The sequence below is a fragment of the Amphiura filiformis genome, chromosome 14 (genome assembly GCF_039555335.1).
Source record: "Amphiura filiformis chromosome 14, Afil_fr2py, whole genome shotgun sequence".
Taxonomy (NCBI): domain Eukaryota; kingdom Metazoa; phylum Echinodermata; class Ophiuroidea; order Amphilepidida; family Amphiuridae; genus Amphiura; species Amphiura filiformis.
In genome coordinates, this window is record NC_092641.1 from 56046113 (window position 1) to 56069237 (window position 23125).

Consider the following 23125-nt stretch of genomic DNA (forward strand, 5'->3'; position numbering starts at 1 on the left):
TTTTAAAAGTGACAAACTGGCCTATACAAGGCGCAAAAAGATTCCAACAAGAGAAACAAAGAGACAACACACTTTCTCCAATGAAGCGTTATTTAAAGCAGTTTTTATTTCAGTTTTTACTTCTCTGTACTTTTCAAAGCTTTCATTTTATTTGTCAGTTCTTTTGTTTCAATTTTCTTTTGTTCCTTTTGTTTTAAATTAAAGCCAAACGCATAAATTAGCCATTCACCACTCTCAAACCAGATGTCTTGTCTGTGGAGTTTTGAATAGGCTAGTTTGTCACTTTTAAAACTGGATCTTCGTCAAGTCAAATGCTTGTAACTTTGCTTCTTGATTCTTGATTCTTGATTCATTATCATCCTTAAAAGCAAATCTTGCTGTCCCGGATGTTGAATGGTGCAGTCACAATGTGACTTCTTGAAGTCACATTGGATTCAATGTGGTGTCATAATGTGCAGGATTAGCTAGTGCATCTATTTAAAAAACAAATTTACCCCAATATTACAAATTTACCCCAATATTGTTCAGTTCGGAAATTGTGATTAATTTTCCAACTGTAAGGATACTTTATTGGCGCAGTATATAATAGGTTTCATGTGTACAGGTTTGTTCGATACAAAGAGATGTAAACAAAATAACACCACGATCAATGCATCTTTTAACACATACTAAAAAGCCCCCGATAGAGACTTTCGATGTTAATGCATTGAAATCAGTCGTACATGAAGATATGAAGCTTTTTAGTATGAAGACCTTTAGAACACTTGTCATCACTTGTGCTTAGTGATAGAGGTATAGAAGTGAAAACCATGGGAAGTGTTATGTTGCATAAGAGACGGCCTCTTGCTGAGAGAAACATGAATTCTCTTATATATTTAGATTAATTTTGTTGCTTTAGTTTGCTTGTATGGTGATAGATGTGTATTAAGGGTGGGTGTGGGTGAAGGCGAGTGGTGTATAAGTTGGGGTGGGGGTGAGTGGGGGTGTATGTACGGGGTTTGTGTATAATGTACTTGTATATTCCAGTTGAAATCAACACACATGGAGGACGTAATCTTCCACACAGGTGGTGTAGATTTCAAATGGAGCCACCTAATTTAAGTAACCCCATTTAAAATTCACACTCCCTGTGTAGAAGATTAAGGTCAAGTCTTCCATAAGGGGTGTATGGATTTCAATAGCCCGATTGGTATGGAACTTAGGAGTCAACCGGCGTGCGAGCGTGCACCCCAACACACTAAAATGTATATTTAGATATGTACAGTATGCAGTCGTTTTGCGAGGAAAACCAGCGTCAGGAAAACCTACGTTAGTTGCGACTTTGAAAATCTGCGTTAAATATTACCCCTCCAAAGAATATTTGCACAAAATAAAAAGTTGCCTTGATCAAACGGGTTTATCCTACATATTGTACATATTACGGTTTTATATCAATGTCATCTAAACTTCAAAATGTATGATGCATTTACTATAAAAATACAAGCAAGTAAGGTTGAAAATCAATATCTCTAAACTACACGTAGTGTTTCTTAACTATTAAATAATTATCTAAACGTGCATATTAATTAAAGGAATTATGTGACGTGATAATATCGAAAGCAGACACTTTTGGGCAGGATCGTAAATGGAAAAATATAGCACACAATCTGCCCGGGGTGATTTTTTTCACAATTTGGGTTTATTGCAAATTTGTGATGTTAATAATGTTTAAAATATTTGATAGTTTCAGACCGGAATATAGCTGGCATCTTGTATTTTTGAGATATTTTTCAAGGTAATTCCTACTCTCAACATTGTCAATAATATCTTTAAAGGCCGATATCTCAATTTCCAATTTGATTGAACCATAACTTACGAACTCATTATCTTCGCTTAGGAATGTCCGATTTCATTGGAGAAAAGGGCGTTGTGGAGCAAAGTATCTCTTTATTTAAGGGGGTACTACACCCATGTGGTAAATTTGTGACTATTTTTACATTTTTGTCAAAAAATAATAACACACTGGAGTTATGTATATTATTGGGGCAAGGAATCCAATTACTGCACTGAAATTTCAGCGACTCAAAACAAGTGGTTCAGTATAATGATAGGAAATGAGGTACATCCTAGCGGTACCTTATTTCTTATCATAAATAACGAACCGCTTGTCTGGGGTCACTGAAATTCCAGTGTAGTAATTGGATTCTTTGCCCCTATAATATACATAACTTTTGTTACCAGTGTGCTATTAGTTTTTGAGAAAATGCAAAAATAGACACAAATTTATCGAGGGGTGTAGTACCCCCTTAAGATAATGTAAAACACTCAAAATTGATAACCTGACCAGAAGTCGGTATATGGTTATTGGTTTTGGAGTCAACAGGCGTGCGAGCGTGCATGGTAACACACTAAAATTTAGATCTTTACAGCAGTCATTTTGCGAGGAAAACCAGCGTCAGGAAAACCTACGTTAGTTGCGACTTTGAAAACTGAACAAATCTACGAATACAGGAAAACCTATATACGTTAGTTGCGACTTTGAAAACTGAACAAATCTACGTCAAATATTATCCATCCAAAGAATATTTGCGCAAACTAAAAAATTGGCTTGATCAAACTGGTTTATCCTACATAATACGATATTATATAGGCCCTAAATGTCATCTAAATGTATGATGCAATTATTATAAATCCAAAATTTATTTTGCTTTATAAATCCAAAATTTATTTTATAAATTTATTTTAAGTGTCTCTTTTTGATATACCACGTCACATATACGGTATAGGTACCAACGACTATTTTATATTTCGATATTTGAAATACAACATCTAAATGCACTACATGCATACAAAACTAATGCATAATGATGTCATGATAGGTTTCAGTAAGTTTAAAGTTTAAGGAGCCCTCCGTGTAAAAACCACCAGGTCATGGGAAGATGAAGGTTGGACAAATCCTTTCATATTTGGTATATGCATCTTGGTTGATGATTCCTTGCTCATGGCAATGAATTTTTTTGCCTACCTCGTATCAGTGTTTCTAGACAAAAAATCAATAATTCGGCCCTAAATGCTAAATATTGACAAATAACGAATACATGGATTTCTACTTTGTATTCCATATCTTTCAAACGATATTGACTTTGATACTGATACTCCTATATAGTTTCAACAACATTATAGGGCATACCCAGCTTGCACCATTTTGTCATTTGTTATTTACTATTCACGGTATACCTTAATATATACCACAGTTTTGCAACAATTTTCGTTAAAAATTAGCTTAATTTGAAACAGAGATTATTTTTACAGGCAGTCACTTGAGAAAAAAAAATTACATGTCAAATGGGACCTTGAATATTGTTTTCAAAAATAAATAAAATCACCATTGTGTTTTTACTCCTTAGTGTACTTAAATGCGACATGTAAGTCACCCCTCTTTTGCAGTGTTTCAACAGAGATGGCAGCTGGCAATACCAGCCACCACCATTGTGCAACATACTCATCGGGTCATGTATAACAGTTAAAAACACATTGAAATCATTATTTCAATTCTCTGAAACAATATAAGTAGAAGTAGTTACATTCTTTATTGAAATTCACACTGATTCCAATAATCACTGAGGGTTTATGCATTAAGGGGGTATACCCCTGCCCAATTTTGTGCCTATTTTTGCATTTTTCTCAAAAATTATAGCGCATTGATGCATGATGACAAGTAAGATATGTATATTATAGGGGCAAGGACTACAACTAATGCACTGGAAATTGTATTTCAGCACAGACAACAGTTGTGGAGTTACAGTCAAAAATGAGGGAAACCAATATTTGATCAATAAATCAATAACTACTTGCCTTGAGTTGCAGAATTTTCAGTGCAGTAGTTGTAGTCATTGCTCAATTGAGTAGAGCAAAGCACACTTAGAAGCAAATCGGACATCGGTTTGCAAAATATATCAATTGATATTTTATTGTTTTTATAATAATCAATAAAGTTAATGAGCTAAAATGACAGGAGAAGCTCATTAAGTTAACATATAATTTTTGCCAATATTTTGCTAAAAATCCATGCATAAATGTTTAAGGGACTTTCATTTTGCATACTTTTGCCTTGAAACTTGGTCAAAGTGTTTCTAATAATTATGTTCTAATGTACATGTATTATATAGTGAAGCCGTCCCCTAATTTGCATATTTGCATAATTATTTAGCATTTATGCAAATTAGCTCATTAATTATGCAAATATGCAAATTAGAGGGCGGCTTCACTATATAATACATTAGAACATATTAGAAACACTTTGACCAAGTATCAGGGCAAAAGTATGCAAAATAAAAGTACCCTGAACATAAATGCATCGATTTTTAGCAAAATATTGGCAATAATTACATATTAATGAGCCTTTCCAGCTTAGTCCTTTTAGCTCATTAACTATATCGATTATTGACAAAAACAAGGATACAAAGAAAATATTACGGTAATTGATGTATTATGGAAACCGTATAATGTCCGATTTGCTCCAAACAAAAGGCATGTTGATCAGTGTACTTTACCCTACTCAATTAATCTGTATACAACATGCTCAAAGCATTTCCTAATTTCTAGAAAATGTTATTTTGTTCAATTCTATTTCTTTTGAAACATGTTACTGTACTTCAAGCATACAGACATGCACTCGTATTTCAAATGGGCCGTGCTGACGCGATACACATGGCACAGCACGAGGTGCACAAGTCATGTCCGATGGAAGCGTGACCTATGCATCATGGTAATAGTGGAAAAACATTAGTTCTAAAAATTAGACTCCAAATATGTTGTTGGCAAAACAAAAAATGTTAATTTTAAGTACAGTAATTACTATAGAACCACAGGGTCAATGGCAAAAAGCCTATATGCAATGAGTGGATTCCGTGCATTATTTTGATTTCCTTTTTCATGTAAGGCCCAAGATGTATCTTATAATTATGTTGATGTAAAAACGTGTACGTTGTGGCATAAATAGGCGCAGACGTGGATAAAGTATTGGCGCATTTGGTGTTGCTCAAATTAGTAGTTCACTAAAACCATGCAACTTAATTTGTGTGTTTCTAAGTAAGTAAATAAAAACACAACGGTGATAATTTATATTTTTTAGAACTGTCCCTCGGCTTTGTAAATATGTACTTTTTGTGTTGGAAAGTTACTGCCCATGAGAGAAATACAGATTTAAAAAAATGACCAATTTTTGCCCAAAAACATCTTCTTTTTAAGGTATTTACATAAAATAAAAACACACAAGGTACCAAAAATATGATTTTTTCTTTATTTATATTTGTGAACCTATCCATTTAAAATGTTTACTCCAAATATTAACTTTCTAGTACACTCAGATCTAGAAATACATTGAAAACATGAAATATAGTCGATTTTATAAGTCTGACAAAATTGCGTAAATGAGCTCAATCAAGGGTTTTTGATCTAGAAACACTGGCACATGATACAGCAAAATTATTTCACCATGTGAAATGTTTCATCACTATATGTCCATAATAAAAGTATGAAGAGATTTGAAGAACCTTCATCTTCCCGCCTCAGCAAAATTCAGGAGGTTCTTAGAAAAAGGGCTCCTTAAGTAAGATATGTTTTATGATCTTAAATACAATACTTCAACTTGTCAAAAAACAAAGAAAACAGCAGTATTAACGAAGTTGAAGCCCCATTCGAATACATGTAGCTAATTTAGATACTGTCAGTATAATACAGATTCATGTAAATTCCTTATTTTTGTCTTAAATACACGGCTTTCGGCTGAACACTAGCAGGCTATGTTTACATATTTATGACAATGACAAAGGTACCAAAATCTAAATTTTGATGATTTTTATGATCGCCCGGATGAGCAAATCACTGAATGGGCCTTTAAGTAACCCCATTTAAAATTCACACTCCCTGTGTGTCATGTCTTCCATAAGGGGTGTATGGATTTCAATTATAGCCCAATTGGTATATGGTTATTGGTTTTGGAGTCAACAGGCGTGCGAGCGTGCATGGTAACACACTAAAATTTAGATCTTTACAGCAGTCATTTTGCGAGGAAAACCAGCGTCAGGAAAACCTACGTTAGTTGCGACTTTGAAAACTGAACAAATCTACGAATACAGGAAAACCTATATACGTTAGTTGCGACTTTGAAAACTGAACAAATCTACGTCAAATATTATCCATCCAAAGAATATTTGCGCAAACTAAAAAATTGGCTTGATCAAACTGGTTTATCCTACATAATACGATATTATATAGGCCCTAAATGTCATCTAAATGTATGATGCAATTACTACAAGCAATCAAGGTTGAAAACCAGTATTTCTATTAAAACTACACGTAGTGTTTCCTAACTAATAAATATCTAAACGTGCATATTAATTTAAAGGGATATATAGGTACCAACGACTATTTTATATTTCAATATTTGAAATACAACATCTAAATGCATTAACATGCATACGAAACTAATACATAAATATGTTATGATCGATTTCAGTAAGTTTTAGTAAGATATCCAAAAAAAGACATCTTCTCAAAAGTTTGTAAGTGACAATGAAACTTATAATGATCCATCAAAAGTAGCAAACAAATTCAATGAATTCTTTGCCAGCATTGGACCCATACTAGCTGCCTCTATAAAACATCACTGTAAAAATTTTGATGAGTATCTAACTTATAGTTGCAATGTAACTCTACTTTTTTTCAAACCAACAGACGAAAATGAAATCCTGAAGATTATTCAATAACTTGGGTAATAGCAAAAGTTCAGGATATGATCTAATAAAGTCTGACGTAGTAAAATTGGTTGCCACTGAAATTTTATATCCATTGAAAATAATTTTGAACAAGTTACTCGCAGAAGGAATGCTTTTAAAATAGCAAAGGTTGTACCTATATACAAGAAAGACTCTCCACAATCATTTAGTAATTATAGACCAGTGTTGTCTTATTTTTCCAAAATTCTTGAAAGAATTATTGTTCATGTAGTAACTTTTTAAATGCCAAAATATTACTGTACAATAGACAATACGGGTTGCGTCATAAACATTCTACGTATATGGCTGTATTAGACTTGATTAAAGATACAAACAAAACAAGGCTATTGATTAAAATATGTATACTGCTATAGTATCTTCATGGACCTTTCAAAGGCCTTTGATATTATTAATCGTGATATCTCATTACAAAAGTTGTATACCATTATGGTTTTTGTGGTGTACCGTATAACTGGTTTGAAAACTATCTGTCAACCCGTAAACACTATGTATCTTTTAATTCTGCAAACTCATCTTATACCAGTGTAAAGTGTGGGGTGCCACAGGGCTCCATCCTGGGACCACTACTGTTAATTGTATATATGAATGACAATAGCAGAACATCTAAACTTCTATCGTTTATGCTATTTGCAGTTGACACTAATGTTTTTCTTTCTGACAACAATATTCAAAGGCTTTGTGATAATATGAATAAAGAGTTGAACGAGATTGTTAACTGGTTTAAGTGTAACAAGTTATCCTTGAATGCAAGCAAAACAAATCTTATGTTTATTGGAACACCTCATCAAACAAAAAATATAATTGATGTCCACAATGTATTCCTGGATGGATGCAAACTTTCACGTGTATATGACGTTAAATTTCTGGGCATTACACTTGATGACAACCTAACTTGGAGGTCACATATTAACACCATTTAACTTGCCAATTTTTGGCATATACGTTAAGATGCGCGTCACTATAGTGACGCGTGTATAATATGATATACGGATATATCATAATTAGTTGTGGCGCTAGGGTCACACAGGTCAGGGAAGGGAACTAGCCTACATGTAGCACTCATCTAGTTTCATTATCTGTATCACTACGACAGGGGTTGTGGGCCATAATGCGTATAATGCATGCATAAAATGCACGCCCGTACGATCACATACTTCGCACGCGACGCACGCATGCTCTTCTTACCAGGGATTCCCTGCGGCCCTGGAGGTCCATTAAAGCCACGATCACCTTGATCCCCTTTCCTCCCTCGTCGGCCTAATAAGCCTGTGAAGTTCAAGGGATCACACATACAAATGAATAAAAATGAGCCCACAATGTGGGTTTATTTATAATATCTTACCAGGTCTCCCTCGAGGTCCTTCGAATCCGCGTACTCCTCTATCTCCTTTATTGCCTTTGTGACCCCTACCTCCATGCTCTCCTAACATCATAATGAGGAAACAAAATACGGGTGATTTTGCTAGCTAGCTGGGAGGGATGGTTGGGTTAAAGGTACAGGCGGTGATTCTTTTATGAACCGCAAACTATAAATTTCTCATCGCTAAAATAATAATAATCGGTTTTAATCGGCGATTTTTCGGTTTTAATATTTTTCGGTTATCGGTTTTTACCAAATCGATTGTGCTTATTTTTTTTAAACAAAATCTAATTGCTCCACAAAATGATTGGCATGATCATCCCGGGAAGTAATGGGGCGGGGGATGGGAGGGTAATTCGGTGGGGTTTTTCTAATGGGGGAGGGAGGAACCGGGGAAAGCACAAAATTTGAGGAACACTTTCCCCATGCCCGCGTGGCGCCGCCACAACCCCTATTCGTTTGTTGGAGGAAAAATTATTTCTTTTGATTTTAATGTAATGCAACCATATATAGAAAAACGGAAATCAATTTAACAAAGATAACTTAAAAGGGCATTTCGTGATCCACAGCATCAGCCCCCCACTTTTCTCCAAAAAAGTTTAGATTTTTATACCAATGGAAAGCTCTGGCTACCTAATGTTTATGTATATACAAACAATTTCTTGCAGATTAATTCGTTTAGAAAAATATCTTGAAATTTGAATTACGTTCTGGTATACCAGAACGAAATTACAACGCATTGTCTATGGAACAGTGTAATACACATAATCATGCATAACTCGCAAACGCAAAATCGTAATCAACTGAAATTTTGGGAATAAGCTTTTATCGTGGATATCTGCTGAAAAAGTGTCATAGAAAAAGGATGCTAGGATCACGAAAAAAGGGGATAAAAAAGTAGGGTCCCAAGTAGGGTGATCAAAGAATTAAAAGTCCTTATTGGGGGGGTCGGTCAAATATTTGATGGTAAAAATCCGGGGTAAAATGTACGGCAAGGCATGCACATTCCAATTTTTTGCATGAATGTTATCAACAAAATTTGCGTACTTTACAATTGGGGTGTAACACTATGATTCATATGTGTAATAACTCCAAACGGTAATTTCTGGCTAATGAGTTAATAACATATACATAAAGTTGTGTTTCTTCTTTCATTAAAAAGAGTGCTCGATCCTGTGAAGGAGAGCGTGTACATAACATTAAAAGAAACAAATTTATTCCATGTTCACTACGGTCCGTTTCGCCCGAAGGTTCCTGAGGAGCCTTCTGGCGAAACGTACCGTAGTGAACATGGAATAAGTTTGTTTCTTTTAATGTTATAGAGTTAATAACATTATATTTTTGACAATATTTCTGGGTCCTTTTGTAGGACATGAAGGGGGAATTAAAAAGAAATAGACCATAAAAAGGGGGATCAAAAATATTCACATTTTTGGAGGGGATCCAAATTTTGTTCATGTCCGAGATTCCAACTTTTCCAACCCCTATCAAAGTATTTATGAACACTCCCAAAGTTCAAATAATATATCATCACTTCGCGCTTGTTAATCTAACAAAAAAATTGATACAAAATTAAATTTCAGTTTATTCATATTAACGATGGGTTCTTTGTCAGCTGTTTTTTCTCTATTTTACAAAAGATATATTGTTAAATGATCTATACTCTGGCGCTTGAAATCATAAGGATGAACATATAAAGACAATTGATAATTAAATCGTATCCATACCTCTGGCACCCGTATCCCCTTTCTGGCCCTTGCCACCTCTTGGTCCGACTGGCCCTTCTGTTCCGTCACGCCCATGTCTGCCAGGCACACCTCGAAGGCCCATATCACCTAATGATTGATAAATAAATAAATAAATAAATAAATAAATAAATAAATAAATAAATAAATAAATAAATAAATAAATAAATAAATAAATAAATAAATAAATAAATAAATAAATAAATAAATAAATAAATAAATAAATAAATAAATAAATAAATAAATAAATAAATAAATAAATAAATAAATAAATGAATAAATATGTTAATTAATAAATAAATAAATAAATAAATAAATAAATAAATAAAAATTGATAATTAATTAGTTATCATTTTGGTAGATTAACTATTAATTAGGCCTAATCAATCAATTAATAGTTATCTAACAAAATGAGACCATTGTCACTATTATCGATTTTCAGATATCACCAAAGGAATGGTTTAATTTCTTTGTATTCTATTTTATTATTGTTCTCTGCAAAATGGCATTTTATAAGTAGGCGTCAGTTAAATAATAATTAGATAATCTACCGAATTTCACGTATTTAATTCCGAAAATACTATATGAATATATGTATTGATTTTGGCGACTTTTTAATTTTGTTAATCTAGTTTGCTAACAAATACTGTTTTGAAAGGAGGTCCAGAACAAGGAAAAACGACATTAGCTAACAAGTTGCTTCGTTCATTTATTTGCTTCGTTTATTGTACATGTACTTGGATCAGAAAATGAATAACTGAGATCGCGCGCCAAATAAACTTACTGCAGTAATTTTCATAGTTAAATAATTAGGAATATATGGGAATCGAACCCGATACCTCTCGGTTCTGAAGCATCGGATAGTACCAATAAACCAACAATCTATCGCTCTTGAAATATCACCAAAATAGCAAATTTCAGAAAAAATGCCCCAAACTTTAAAACAAACATTAACCTTCCAAATGCAAATTTGCACTCGGTGGCCCGGTCATTACCTGGCGCTGTGATTTGGGATTCCTCGTCGCTTCTTCTTTGCAGCTTATACTTTAAGTTTGCCCTTACTCCAGCGCTTAAAGCCATATTATAACATTTTCAAACCAAATAGATTAGCATTTCTTTGCCATAAAATGTTAGCTTTTACTGTCATATTCCCTTTTATTTTTGAGCCGAACAACTACGGCAAAGCAAAGAAAATTGGAATTTACTACCAGCGCACATGTCGCCAATACGTACCACTCCTTCGGTTATGTTTTGGTACGACCCTTTGTTGTGTATATCACCGTCCCGCACGCCGTGTACGTACTGTGTGTTATGAACATCGTGTATGCGTTCGACTAATAATTCCATCGTAATAATAAAGCGCCGGTATTCAAAATCTCGGATTTTGACAAAACTACAGCACCTAGAGTCTTGATTTTTGCAGGGTATATTGGTTTAATTAAGTACAATTTAATCGTGTAAAAAAAGGAATTTTAAAAAGTCATTGAGGGCGTCTTCCTCAGCAAATGTTATAATATGGCTTTAATGGCAAGTCTGTTGTTTACGTTAAGGTGGCTGTGTACTCTCAGACATGCATGTAGTAAAAGTGCAATAACTTTGTAATTATTCGCGCAAAACATATAAAAGTATACATTTTTATGAAGGCAAGACATCAATAAATCTTAATATAAATACAGATTTGGGGTAAAAACAACAATTTTGAAGAAAATCACAAAAAAGTGAGTTTTTGGCAATATTTGTTAGGTACATCATAACAAAAAACACTCTTTCCAAAATATTTTATTTTGTTTTTAGCTCAATCTTGAGGCTCCATTCCAAAAACGGTTTTTTATTTTTTGATATTGGCCTTATTTTTTGAGATATTGACCATATAAGGCATCAAAATGAACTTTTAAAATTCAAAAACGCCTATTTGCACAAAATGATGCCCAAAATCGGAAATAGACCAAAATATAAAAAAATGAGAAAACCGTTTCTTGAGTCGATCATGCTTTTTACGATGATCATATTTGCTTACCTATAGATGCTGTATTTATTGAGTTATCGTGTACCTAAATCGTCATTTTACCGAGAAAATGAACATTGAAATAATAGCCGTTGAAGTTTAAAGTGGTCACATTTTGCACTTTCATCGAATCTCACAGGAGAATGCGACAGTTTTCGTTTTTGTAACTTATATTACGTGAACATCGGGTAAATCCACAGCCCCTTGAGAAGTTTGAGCGAAATCCATTCATAACTTGATATTTAAATCGGGAAAAAAAAAAAAAAAAACCCACATTTTATCAGCTAAAACGGAGCCATTTGACCACTAGGTTTTTGTGAAATCAGTGCTTCCGTGGTGTTTCCATAAGATGCGCCGCGCATGCAGATAAGCGCGCGTATGCGTCGCGTATTTGTGCGTTAACAAATTGCGCGATGCGCAACGCGATGAGTTGTTGCGCGCGTGTACCTTGCTGGTACAACAAAGATTTTCTTTCCTTTTCAATTTCAAACACGAGTGGAATAGTGAAATAAAATCCTTAAAATATTGCAGTTGGAGCTTACAAATCTGGATTTTCATTCCTTGTATTTATAAAAAACATAACAAGGTACAAACATATCATAAAAACTCAATTTTGAGAAAGAAACAATGGCTAGAGTACACAGCCGCGTTAAAGGAAGCAAAAGCGATCAAGAAGTGCGCGATATTTTGTTTTTCTTGTCTCCCTTTTATTTGGATTGTCCTAATTCTCTTAATGTCAAGCAACTGAAATGGACATCTGATGTATTCTCCTTTAATAAATATTAGAATGCTATGAGTTTCCAGAGGCCACACGCTACTTTCAATATTTTTTGGATGTCAATGGGGCCAAAGATAACTTGGGCTGAAGAGACGAGCTTACCTTCTCTGCCTGGCGGGCCTTGGCGTCCACGTTCTCCTCGAGGGCCCTGGTCGCCCTTTTCTCCTGTATCAGGTGAGAACAAGCAGGGAATAATAATATCAGGATTGTTGTGATGACATTTTATTACCAATCATTAATTGTACTACAAACATGTCTTCTTTAATGCAGCATTAAATGGCCCTTAGATATGGGTCAATTTTATACTATTGGACAAGATGAAACCAAAGGCTGTCAATGGCTATAAATGAGCTGCATTTAAATGGTAATCCAGCCCAGAGATAAAGCAATTAAAAATTAAGGAATTACAATTCCTTTATCTCTGTGACTATTTAACACATGAACATATTAAAGTTTCGCTTGCTTATTTGATATCAGTTTTACTTTGTTTTTGACCATAATAACGAATTTTATACATTCCCCACATCCTGTTTTTTGAAAATTGAGAAGACGATAAGCATGTTAAAATCAAACACTATTCTCTTAGGAAATTAAATTTTCATTGTTTCATATTGAAACAATGACGGCAAGCTACGGTAGACAATTAAGTTAATAAAGACAATTAAGAAAATTACATACGCTAGTGTCTTGACACTATTAAAATATCAGGGACTGCCTTTTGAAAATTAGAAAAGTGCTGTAGAAATAATGCTCTTCTGGTCTCTTCAAGAAGAGCTTTAGCTGTTTGCACATGTGGCTATTAAAGCATAAAGAATTTAATGAGTCATCTAGAGTAGCTATAAAGCGCTCTTGCAAATGCAACTTAAGAAGAGCTGTATAGAGGAGTCGATTGCTCTCATGCACTCTGCTCAAAAGGCAGTCCCTAAATAGGGGCCTATGTATAAAACGTAGAAATGATTCACAATTCACACAGTAGGATACTGCAATCAAATATAACCTCATTTGGATTGAAATAAGAATGTTTACAGACATGTATGCCAGTCGGATGACCTCTTTCCTTATTTTACACGTTTGTGCCATCGGTCATCTAATAGCGACACTTACATGTACCTCTAAATGGATCGGACATCCTGCGTTACTACAAGTGTTTTAATGCATGCCCGTTCTCGTCATGTTTATCGTGGTATATCGTGGGACCAGGCATAAGGGTTCTGTTTTTTACACAGAGGAAGCAGGGAAAAATATGCCACAACACAGAGCTGAAACAGACGTATCTTCACAGCGCGGTAGCCTATTCATGAAAAATAAGCCAAACCACACTGAGTAATTTTCATGGTAAATAGCTGTATGCCAAAGGATCCTGAAAATAAGTCTAGGTTCTAAGGTTTTGAAGTTTGGTAATGTGTATTTTTTTGGCTCCATATTTTTGGTTTAATTTCAATTTTAAATGTGCCGCCTTTGGGCCCCATGGACCAGATCGTGACACATCTTAAACCAAGGGATCCCTTCGAATAAAAATCCTTATGTTCGCTATATTCAAAACTAACCAAAATAGATGATTTAAAAATAAAAAGTAAACTTGAAAAGAAGCAAATTGATAATTTCCCTTTTAACGTAGACCATATAAGAACTTACCTATGAAAGATGCCTGTGATCCAAATACATCTTTATGTGATACATTAATTATAAGGCTTACACTGGGGGAAACCCTAGATGATCCAAATACAAATTTTGCGCAATACATTAAATAATCGGTTAACTTATAAATGCTAGAAATTTCGCATAAAATATTAATAGTGGTAAACCAAAACATGTTCAGCACAGAGTTGAATGCCTTATAGCACTGAACATCATGTTCGTCTGTATGCTATTCCACTTAAAATCCACACCCCTATGGAAAACATTACCTTAATCTCCCACACAGGGGGTGTAGATTTCAAATGGAGTCACCCATTTAGGTAACCCCGTTTGAAATTCACACTCCTTGTGTGAACGACTAAGGTTATGTCTTCCATATTACAGGGTGTATGGATTTCAACTGGAATAGCCCAGATAGCTGATATAAAGTTGATGTGACAAATTACTATATAAAAGTCATGTACAGGATTTGAATGACGTCACAATGAATCTGTTATAGGCAACGTGAGTCATTTATGTGAAATCAAAATATGCAAAGATGAACTGAGGAACCACTCACATTGTAGCTGCCTTAAGTATTTTTTCGAAATCAAATTTTGTGTGAATAAAGGGGCTATCATTTTCTTCGGAAGGGAGGTCCCATATTTACAAAAAGTCGGCGTCAATAAAATTGCGATCCCCTATTTCGGCAACAAAAATTTTATGATCCCCACAACACTGATAAATACACCTTACCGCCTAAACAGGTTAAGATTGTATTGAAATCAGTCTTTTTGAATAAAATAAATACACTATCTGTGGTTATCTTGTGACTCTCTACACTTTGGTCATCAAAAATTTTATGCCCCCCCTATTTTTTCTTTCCACAAATTTATGACCCCCCATATATTTGGGACCCCCCTTCCGAAGAAAATGATAGCCCCCTAATATATACTTCAAACATTTTCACACTTTACCCTCGTTTGGTTGTAATTGAAATGATTCAGATAGCTTATGGCTCGGTCACCCACCTTTGCACAGTAGTCTTGCGCGACATCAGACACATAAATTGCATAAAATACCACGGTATTAGTATAATACAAATTTTACAAAAAAAACCCCCAAAAATTGTTAGGTCTTTTATGAAACTTCATGTACATCTTCAATACGAAAGGAATGTTTTTTTCCTCCCAGTTACAAATACTTTAAATATCATTATATTTATAAAGTTTACTTCGCTGACTGTTAAGTGTCCAAAATGTCAATTTTTGATCATTTGCCATAAAATTCGTATTATATCACGTCCTGGTATCGCGTATTTCAAATCATCAAATATATTGTAAAATTTCAGAATGCAATTTGGCATATTTCATGTACTCTCAGGTCCCACAAAAATACTGTGCAAAGGTGTGTGACCGAGCCCTTATATAAGCAAAATTGACCATACCAATATTCGAAAATTCATCCACAAAAGTGCTACCAATTTTGAACACATTCTAAACCCAAGGCAGCTTTTAATGCAAGATATTTTGTACATGGGTTCTTGGCTTCAAGCTTCACTCAAGTACACATGCACCTGCTTGGCGGAGTCGTATAATGATTCGTTCAGGGGTACCTCCTATTTTTAAACTTATGTAATACGGTGACTATTCTGCTTAAAGGGAAGTTAAAGTGGTATGTGTTCACATTGTAAAAATGACATAGTTTCAAGTATTTAAGTGGCATATTTTCTAAGCACCATGTGGCCTGTACACAAAGCTGAAAGATGAAGGTCAGCCAAATCCAATGATATTTGGTACGTAGTCTAGCTAGGTCAGATGGTTCACAACTATGATAGTAAAAAAATCAGGTGACCCCCCTGGGGGAAATTCCATGACCCCCCTAAAATTGGCCCTCTTTTGACCTGCCTCAGAATTGATATAGCTTAAAAATGCCCAACATTTGACATCATGAAAATGTACTTTGAAATAACCTGGGTCTGACAGAAAGTTGAACATATTGGAATTGAACCATGCTTTATAAGATGACCTATTCAGAAAAAATTAATTCTTTTGATATAATTACGTAAAATTATGGTGGAATTTGGGCAAAACAGGATTTTTCATAATTTTGAAAGTAGCGAAAAAAGAACATTTTCAAATCACATTTTCTGCTATATTCAGGCTAACATTGGATCAAACCTTTTGGATAATATAACCAACATGTTGTACTTCTGAAATATGTTTAAATTAGTGTGGTACTTTTTTCCTATACTGCAGGGGAATTTGTTGATTTTGGTGGATTTTCCGTTTTTTGCTTGCTTTTTTGTAGACTTAATTAACGTTTTCCAATGTATAACCATACTAATTATCTTCCATTCACAATACGGCTTCAATTCTCAACCAAGGTTATTATTGATTTGAGTTTGATAACTATTTTCATGTGGATTTTGCTCTTTTATTATAGTGGAATTTGTTAATTTTCATGGAATTTGCATATGAATCTCCCTGCAAACTAATGATATGAAACGTGGGTTTCCTAGATTGATATGATAATTATTTTGATTGCTGATTTTAGAAATATGTTTCCAATAACAGAATGTGTTTGTTTTGTGTTAATGGAATTTGTTTTTCCAAGGAATTTTTAAAAACATATTTTCGAAAGTGGAATTTGCAACCAACATTACACTGTTTAGGTAATAAATCATATTTTAAATAAAATAGACTAATCTTTAGTTAAAAAACATTTATAACAAAACAAAACAAACACCACACCATACTTCATCTACTACCAATGTAATGGAATTTTCATTTCTTTTCAAAGGCGAATTTACCAAATAACATGTACAGGTACTTTAAGCATGGTCTAAAATTGAATGTTAATATGTACATGTAATGATGTACGTTTACAAGATCTCAATATCTCATTGAGCATGAAACTCACGCATTCAGGGATTTTATCAGGTGTCAGGTCTATTGCCACAGACTTGACATTTAGTATGGAATATTTTCTCACAAAATTCAAGGACTGGGCTGGAATTTCGGACTTTATGCAAAATTGTTCTGTTATTGTCCAATGAACTCACGCTGCTTCTTTGTGTACAGTAAGGTTATGACATTTCATCTGGCCCCAGGGGGCCATTCAAACTTTCTAAGTGCGTACCACTTTTAAGAGCCATATTTTTAAAGCTCCTCCCACTTTCAAAACGGGTAAATTACAAGTGCATTTCAGTTCTGATGAACACTTATTGGTATTAAGGTTCAGTAAACATCACCTTAAACCTCAATAAATTTGACAATAATGTTGCTCAAATTCAGAAATTTTACCCCCACAAAAATCCAATTCAGTCTCCTTAAAACCGCCATTTTAGCGGGCATTTTAGACTAATTCACTACATTATGAGCGCCATAATATAAACTAATGGAATTTGGAAAGCACATTTTCTGTCAAAAAATTATGACAAACCCTGATTAATATTTAGTCTGTGCGGTTTATGCAGACCCCTTCCAGACCAGTCTTGGAATTTTGCAAAAAAATATTCCATACTAAATATCAATTCTGTAGGCCTATATACAAAAGGTCTAGTACCAGAAAGGCTAATTACCACGTCTAATAATCATGTAGTCATTTAGTATTATTGTTTGGTCCAATAACCAATAGGCCTATGTCTACTGACCATATAGACTAATAACCATTTGGTCTAATATTTTATTATGAACAATTTGGCCTAATTACCTTCTGATCTAATAACTGTTTGGTCTATTAATCGTATGGTCTAATAACCAGTTAGTCTAATACTATGTCGTGTCGTGTATTTGCCAAAAAATTCGTCTACAACTGTAAATATATGTAAATGAGACGAGCATGTGTATAAACATACTACATTCATCAAAACTTCCTCGGAATTCTCAGAATTAATATTGTTTATTATTGTTTATAATGTACCAAAAAAATTAAAGAAGAAGACATGCGGCCTGCATGTATTGAAAGTGACATTTGCCGGGCTATTTGTTCTTTTTTTTCGGTCTTTACAAGGTATATAATAACCGACACTAGGCTCATGCATCCCCGGGCATGCATCATGCATCACCGGGGTGCCACAGGCATGGGACATGGGCCAGGTTTGCCTGTTTACGTCATTTGCATAGAGTTGGAATACTACATGTATTATATAGGCCTGTTTATATAATCTCTGTTTATGAAACAAGCAAAGGCATCCTGCTTTTTTATACGACCACGGTAACCCCGGCCTATGACCTCATCATGTGTAGTAGCATCATTGCGCCTACATAAAATTACCAAAAATTTGAAAAGGTACCCTATACAAGTTGTTCAGCTTCAGAAAACTACCCTTATTCTTGAAAATCAGTGTTTTTTAGACCCTAAATGCGTCACTCGCATAACTTGCCTTGCCTTAAAAAAAACACCCCCTTTTCCTTGTTTTTTTGGTCACGCATGCGTACAGACCATTTATGTGAGTGATCCCCCCGGGCACACATGCTATTAGACCAATCGGCTAATAGACCAATTAATTAGTAGACTAAATGCTTGTTAGACCAAATGGTTTGTATACCAAAAGGGTAATATTAGACCAAATGGCTATTAGACTTAATGGTTATAGACATTAGACCAAATGGTTCATTGGAATAAATGGTTTTAGACTTTTTGGTTATTAGGGACCGTTCACAAACACTTGTTGGGAGGGTGGGCTGATGCAAAAAGGGTGGGGCCTGAACAATTTTGATCCTCCTTGGGGGGGGGGCCTTGAAAAAAATGTATATGCTTTTCTATGGGGTTGACTCATATTTCATGTCAAAAAGGGGGGAGGCCTGAAATTGTTGAGGTCTGTAAAGGCGGGCCCCGAAAAATTTTCGCGATGAAATTTTTTGGCATCAGGCCCCCCTAACAAGTGTTTGTGAACGGTCCCTTAGACTATTGGGTTTTGGTCGAAATGGTAAATAGGACCAAATGGTTATTGTACCAAATGATAATGGGACCAAGTGGATGTAGTAAAATCCAACAAATTCTCACACATCAAATTTAATTTATTAGGGATTCATTTATGAAAACCACGCTTATACCAGAACATTTTGTGATACTGTACTATTTCTTCATCAGATACCATTATTTCTCCAACTGAAATCCTCACGCAAATCAGCCGGTCCTAAACGCTGGGCCATGTCGCCGTTGTTTAGTCTCAAACAATCAAGCGCGCCGTTAGGTAGCGCGTATGTGGGCATATGCATGTAAATTATTGACCAAATACAGCCAAAAATGGGATATTTGGACATTAAAAAGTCACTTCTAGGTAAAAACTTGTACTCGGTTGTTATTAATAATCTACATACTGATGTTATATAATATTTTCTTTGTGAATAATACAGATTGTAAATAGTATTAGACAATATTAATATGCTCATTTTGATTTTGTTTATTTACGAACTAATGCAAAATGCAATATTTTAAAGACCCTAAAAAAAAAAATTGGAAAAAGATACCACAATAGAGAAAGCATTTTTTTATATTTAAAGGATGGGAAATGTTTATCTAAAAGGTCATATCAAACTCAGCCTGAATAAAGGCAATAATTAAGTTAGAAATTAGGTAAAATTTGCATTTTTTCTCATTTTCGACATTTTGAAAATATGGCTATATTGAGTTTATGAAAAATCCACCTTAATGAAATTGCTGGCTTCTGCAAATTTGTGAGGAGATTCACCAATATATGTATTTTTAATACCAATTTGTTTGGGACCTGTTGAATTATGGAGTTTCCTACAATATTTCCTGGAAATGCGATGAAAAACTGCTTTTTAAAACATATTTTAGGTGATTTTGGAGCGATTTTTAGGGGTGTTCATATTTTTTAACGGGGGGCTCCAGAGAATTTTTTAGTGTCGTGATTGAAAAGTGTTATCAAAACCTATCAATGTCCCAAAATATTATTGATGGCGGCCGACCTTCATCTTTCACGTCTGCAGGAAATTAGAAAATATGCCACTTAAGCAGGTGTTTGTGAATATGGTTAATGGGATATAACCATGAGCATTATGTCCTTAAGTTTTACGTATGTCTATCTATTTTCTTCATCTTTTATTACATAGTATTCAGTTGAAGCTTTCAAAACGTCCGTTATAGTCTATGGAGTAATAGTGTAAAAATGGTCTTTTGGTGTGAGTAGAAATGTGGGGGTGTCGTGTGTGTGTGTGGGATGTGCTGCGTGAGAGTTTATCTTGGTATTTTCATACCTTTTATACAAACTTGATTGGAAACCTCTAATAAAGACGCTTGCTATCTACTCAAGATAGCAAAAATGAAAAATAAAATTGGAAAGGCATACTATCTTTCAAATCCTCAAATGGGGGATGATGAAGAAAGTTTGTTTTAGTATTTTCACATCTTAACAACTTTTTATGTAAAAAAAAACCCCTCCATATGGTTAATGGGATACCATGAGCATTATGTGCTTAAAGGCCCATTCAGTGATTTTGCTCATCCGGACGATCGTAAATTTAGATGTTGGCACCTTTGTCATTGTCATAGATGTGCTAACATAGCCTGCTAGTGATTCAGCCAAAAGCCGTGTATTTAAGACAAAATTAGGCATTTTATATGAATCTGTAATTCATATACTGCCAGTATATAAATTAGCTGGATACATGTATTTGACTGGGGCTTAAACTTCGTCAATACTGCTGTTTTCTTAGTTTTTTGCCAAATTTTGCATTTCAAAAATTCCAAATGACAATTTGAATGACTTATTCTTCACTTTTAAGCAATTTATAAACAATTTTATTTTTTTTACACTTGCGCTGGGATCCCTGAATGGGTCTTTAAGTTGTACGTATCTCTATATCTATTTTCTTCATCGTTTATTACATTGTATTCAGTGGAAATTTTCAGTGGAAATTTTTCGTCTTTTGTCTTATTTGTCTTATTTGGCTTAATATACCCTATTATTAATACTAAGTATTGTACTTTGTAGGTTGTATCAATCGGACATCCTTAGATTTACGTCACTTACTTTGGTGTAACATATTGTACTTATTGATTTTGTTGGGCTTTATTGTTTTGTAGCTTTATTGCAATTTCTACAGGTCATCAATCAGGGCCGGATGTACCATTGTGCCTGATGGGCCCGGGCCCATGGCCCAAATTTCTTTTCCAATTTCTCAGGAACAGGATAGTTTATTTTGCTATTTTCACTCATTTGGAAAACTCCTTGCTGTCTACTGAAGATAGCAGACAAAATAAAAGCATTAACAAATGGTTTCGTACAATATCGTGAATTTAGACTGACAAAATGGTCTTTTGGAGTGAGAATAAATGTGGGTGGGTGGGGGGGGGGGGTGTGAGGAGGGATGTGTGGTGCGTGACCAAAGAGAGTTTATTTTCATACCTTTTATACAAACTTTATTGGAAATCTCTAATAAAGAAGCTTGCTATCTACTCAAGATAGCAAACATGAAAATTGAAAAGGCGTACTTTCTTTAAAATTCTCAAATGGGGGATGATCAAGAAAGTTTGTTTTAGTATTTTTATAACTTTAAACAACTTTGTTGTGAAAAATTAACATAATCGGTTTTCTTCAATTTCGTGAATTAGAACAGAAAAAATGGTCTGTTGGTGTGAGAGGGAAATGTGCGTGTGTTTGGAATCCGTAACCAGGAAAAGTTCATTTTGGCATTTTCATACCTTTTTATCAAACTTTGAGAAGCTTGCTATCTACTGTAGATAGCTAAAAGTAAAGTTAAAAAAATACAACATCTTCCAATTTCTCATATGGGGTGTGGGATGATCGAGAAACATAATATTGATATTGTCATACCTTTTATATCAGGAAAAGCAATTTGTAAGGCAACTATAGCCTTCCTTTTACTCCCCCCCCCCCCATCGATCGATCTATCATTGCGCAACGCAGATGGGTCATCCACTAATTGTTCCGTCTCTCTTTTGGCCACTTTAAGAGTGCACATGCCTTCCTCACGTTGAGTTTAGAGGCCTCCAAATATTGGCCTGGTCCAGGGCCCACAACTATTAAGGTAAATACAGCCCTGGTCATCATACTGGTTTTGTAGGGTGTATGGGATTTGGAATTGGTAACTTTTCGACTACCAAACTCAATACCTAATTCTATTTATTTAGATAAAGAAGAAAACATTGTTGTCAAGTAAACAGTCAAAATGTATATATGCAACAGTAGGTTTAGTTCTCTTAATCTTTTAAGAATACATTTAAAATGATAAAATAAGTATATTTCAAATGAGACAAATTGCGATTAGTTTCTCTGGTTTTGTCGAACAGTTAACATGTTTATTTTGTCGTTTGTAAGGCATTTTTGATGCAAGAGAATTCATGATAGAGGAGTGATATCCTGTCATTCATATTCACGTCCTGTGTAGTGTACTCAAGTCCTTAGTGATACTCAGTATGTATACTTGTGTCCGCCAACCTGACATTTCCAGCCGTCAATTTTATTGAATTAGCATTGAATTTTACTGACACCTTGAGAGGGTTGTATGCTGCGTGGTCAATTGAGTTACGTGACAGAGTCATGCATGATGAAAACACCTGCCGCGCTCACTCTGATTGGAATGCGAGCTACAAATAGACTTTGCTTCGTGGTGTAACACCAGTAATGCTGTGTTTTTTGATAATTGGTTGTTGAATTGGTATCTTTCAGTGTCTATGATGGTTGAACATACAAAAGTCAAAATTGATGTAGATTTGCTCAAATTGTACCAAAACTAAGCGTGATATAAGAATAATTGATTGTGACTTTTTTCAGCGTAATAATTTTTTATTTTTTATTTTAGGAGATTCGAATGAAGAAAAAGGCTCAAAAAGCTAATGCATTATGTT

General features: G+C 34.5%; 1 protein-coding gene across 2 annotated transcripts in view; it reads right to left on the reverse strand.

The window, feature by feature from the left end:
• Positions 1-23125, reverse strand: part of LOC140170333 (uncharacterized) — a 40824-nt gene that overhangs the window by 8017 nt on the left and 9682 nt on the right. The window contains exons 3-5 of one of the 2 annotated variants that reach the window (XM_072193701.1): positions 12770-12832; positions 9867-9974; positions 7965-8045 (exon numbers count right to left, since the gene is read on the reverse strand). In XM_072193701.1, the coding sequence (XP_072049802.1) occupies positions 7965-8045; positions 9867-9974; positions 12770-12832 (252 nt within the window). Of the gene's footprint in view, positions 1-7964; positions 8046-8121; positions 8203-9866; positions 9975-12769; positions 12833-23125 lie in introns of both variants that reach the window. The other variant, XM_072193700.1, reaches the window with a different exon arrangement.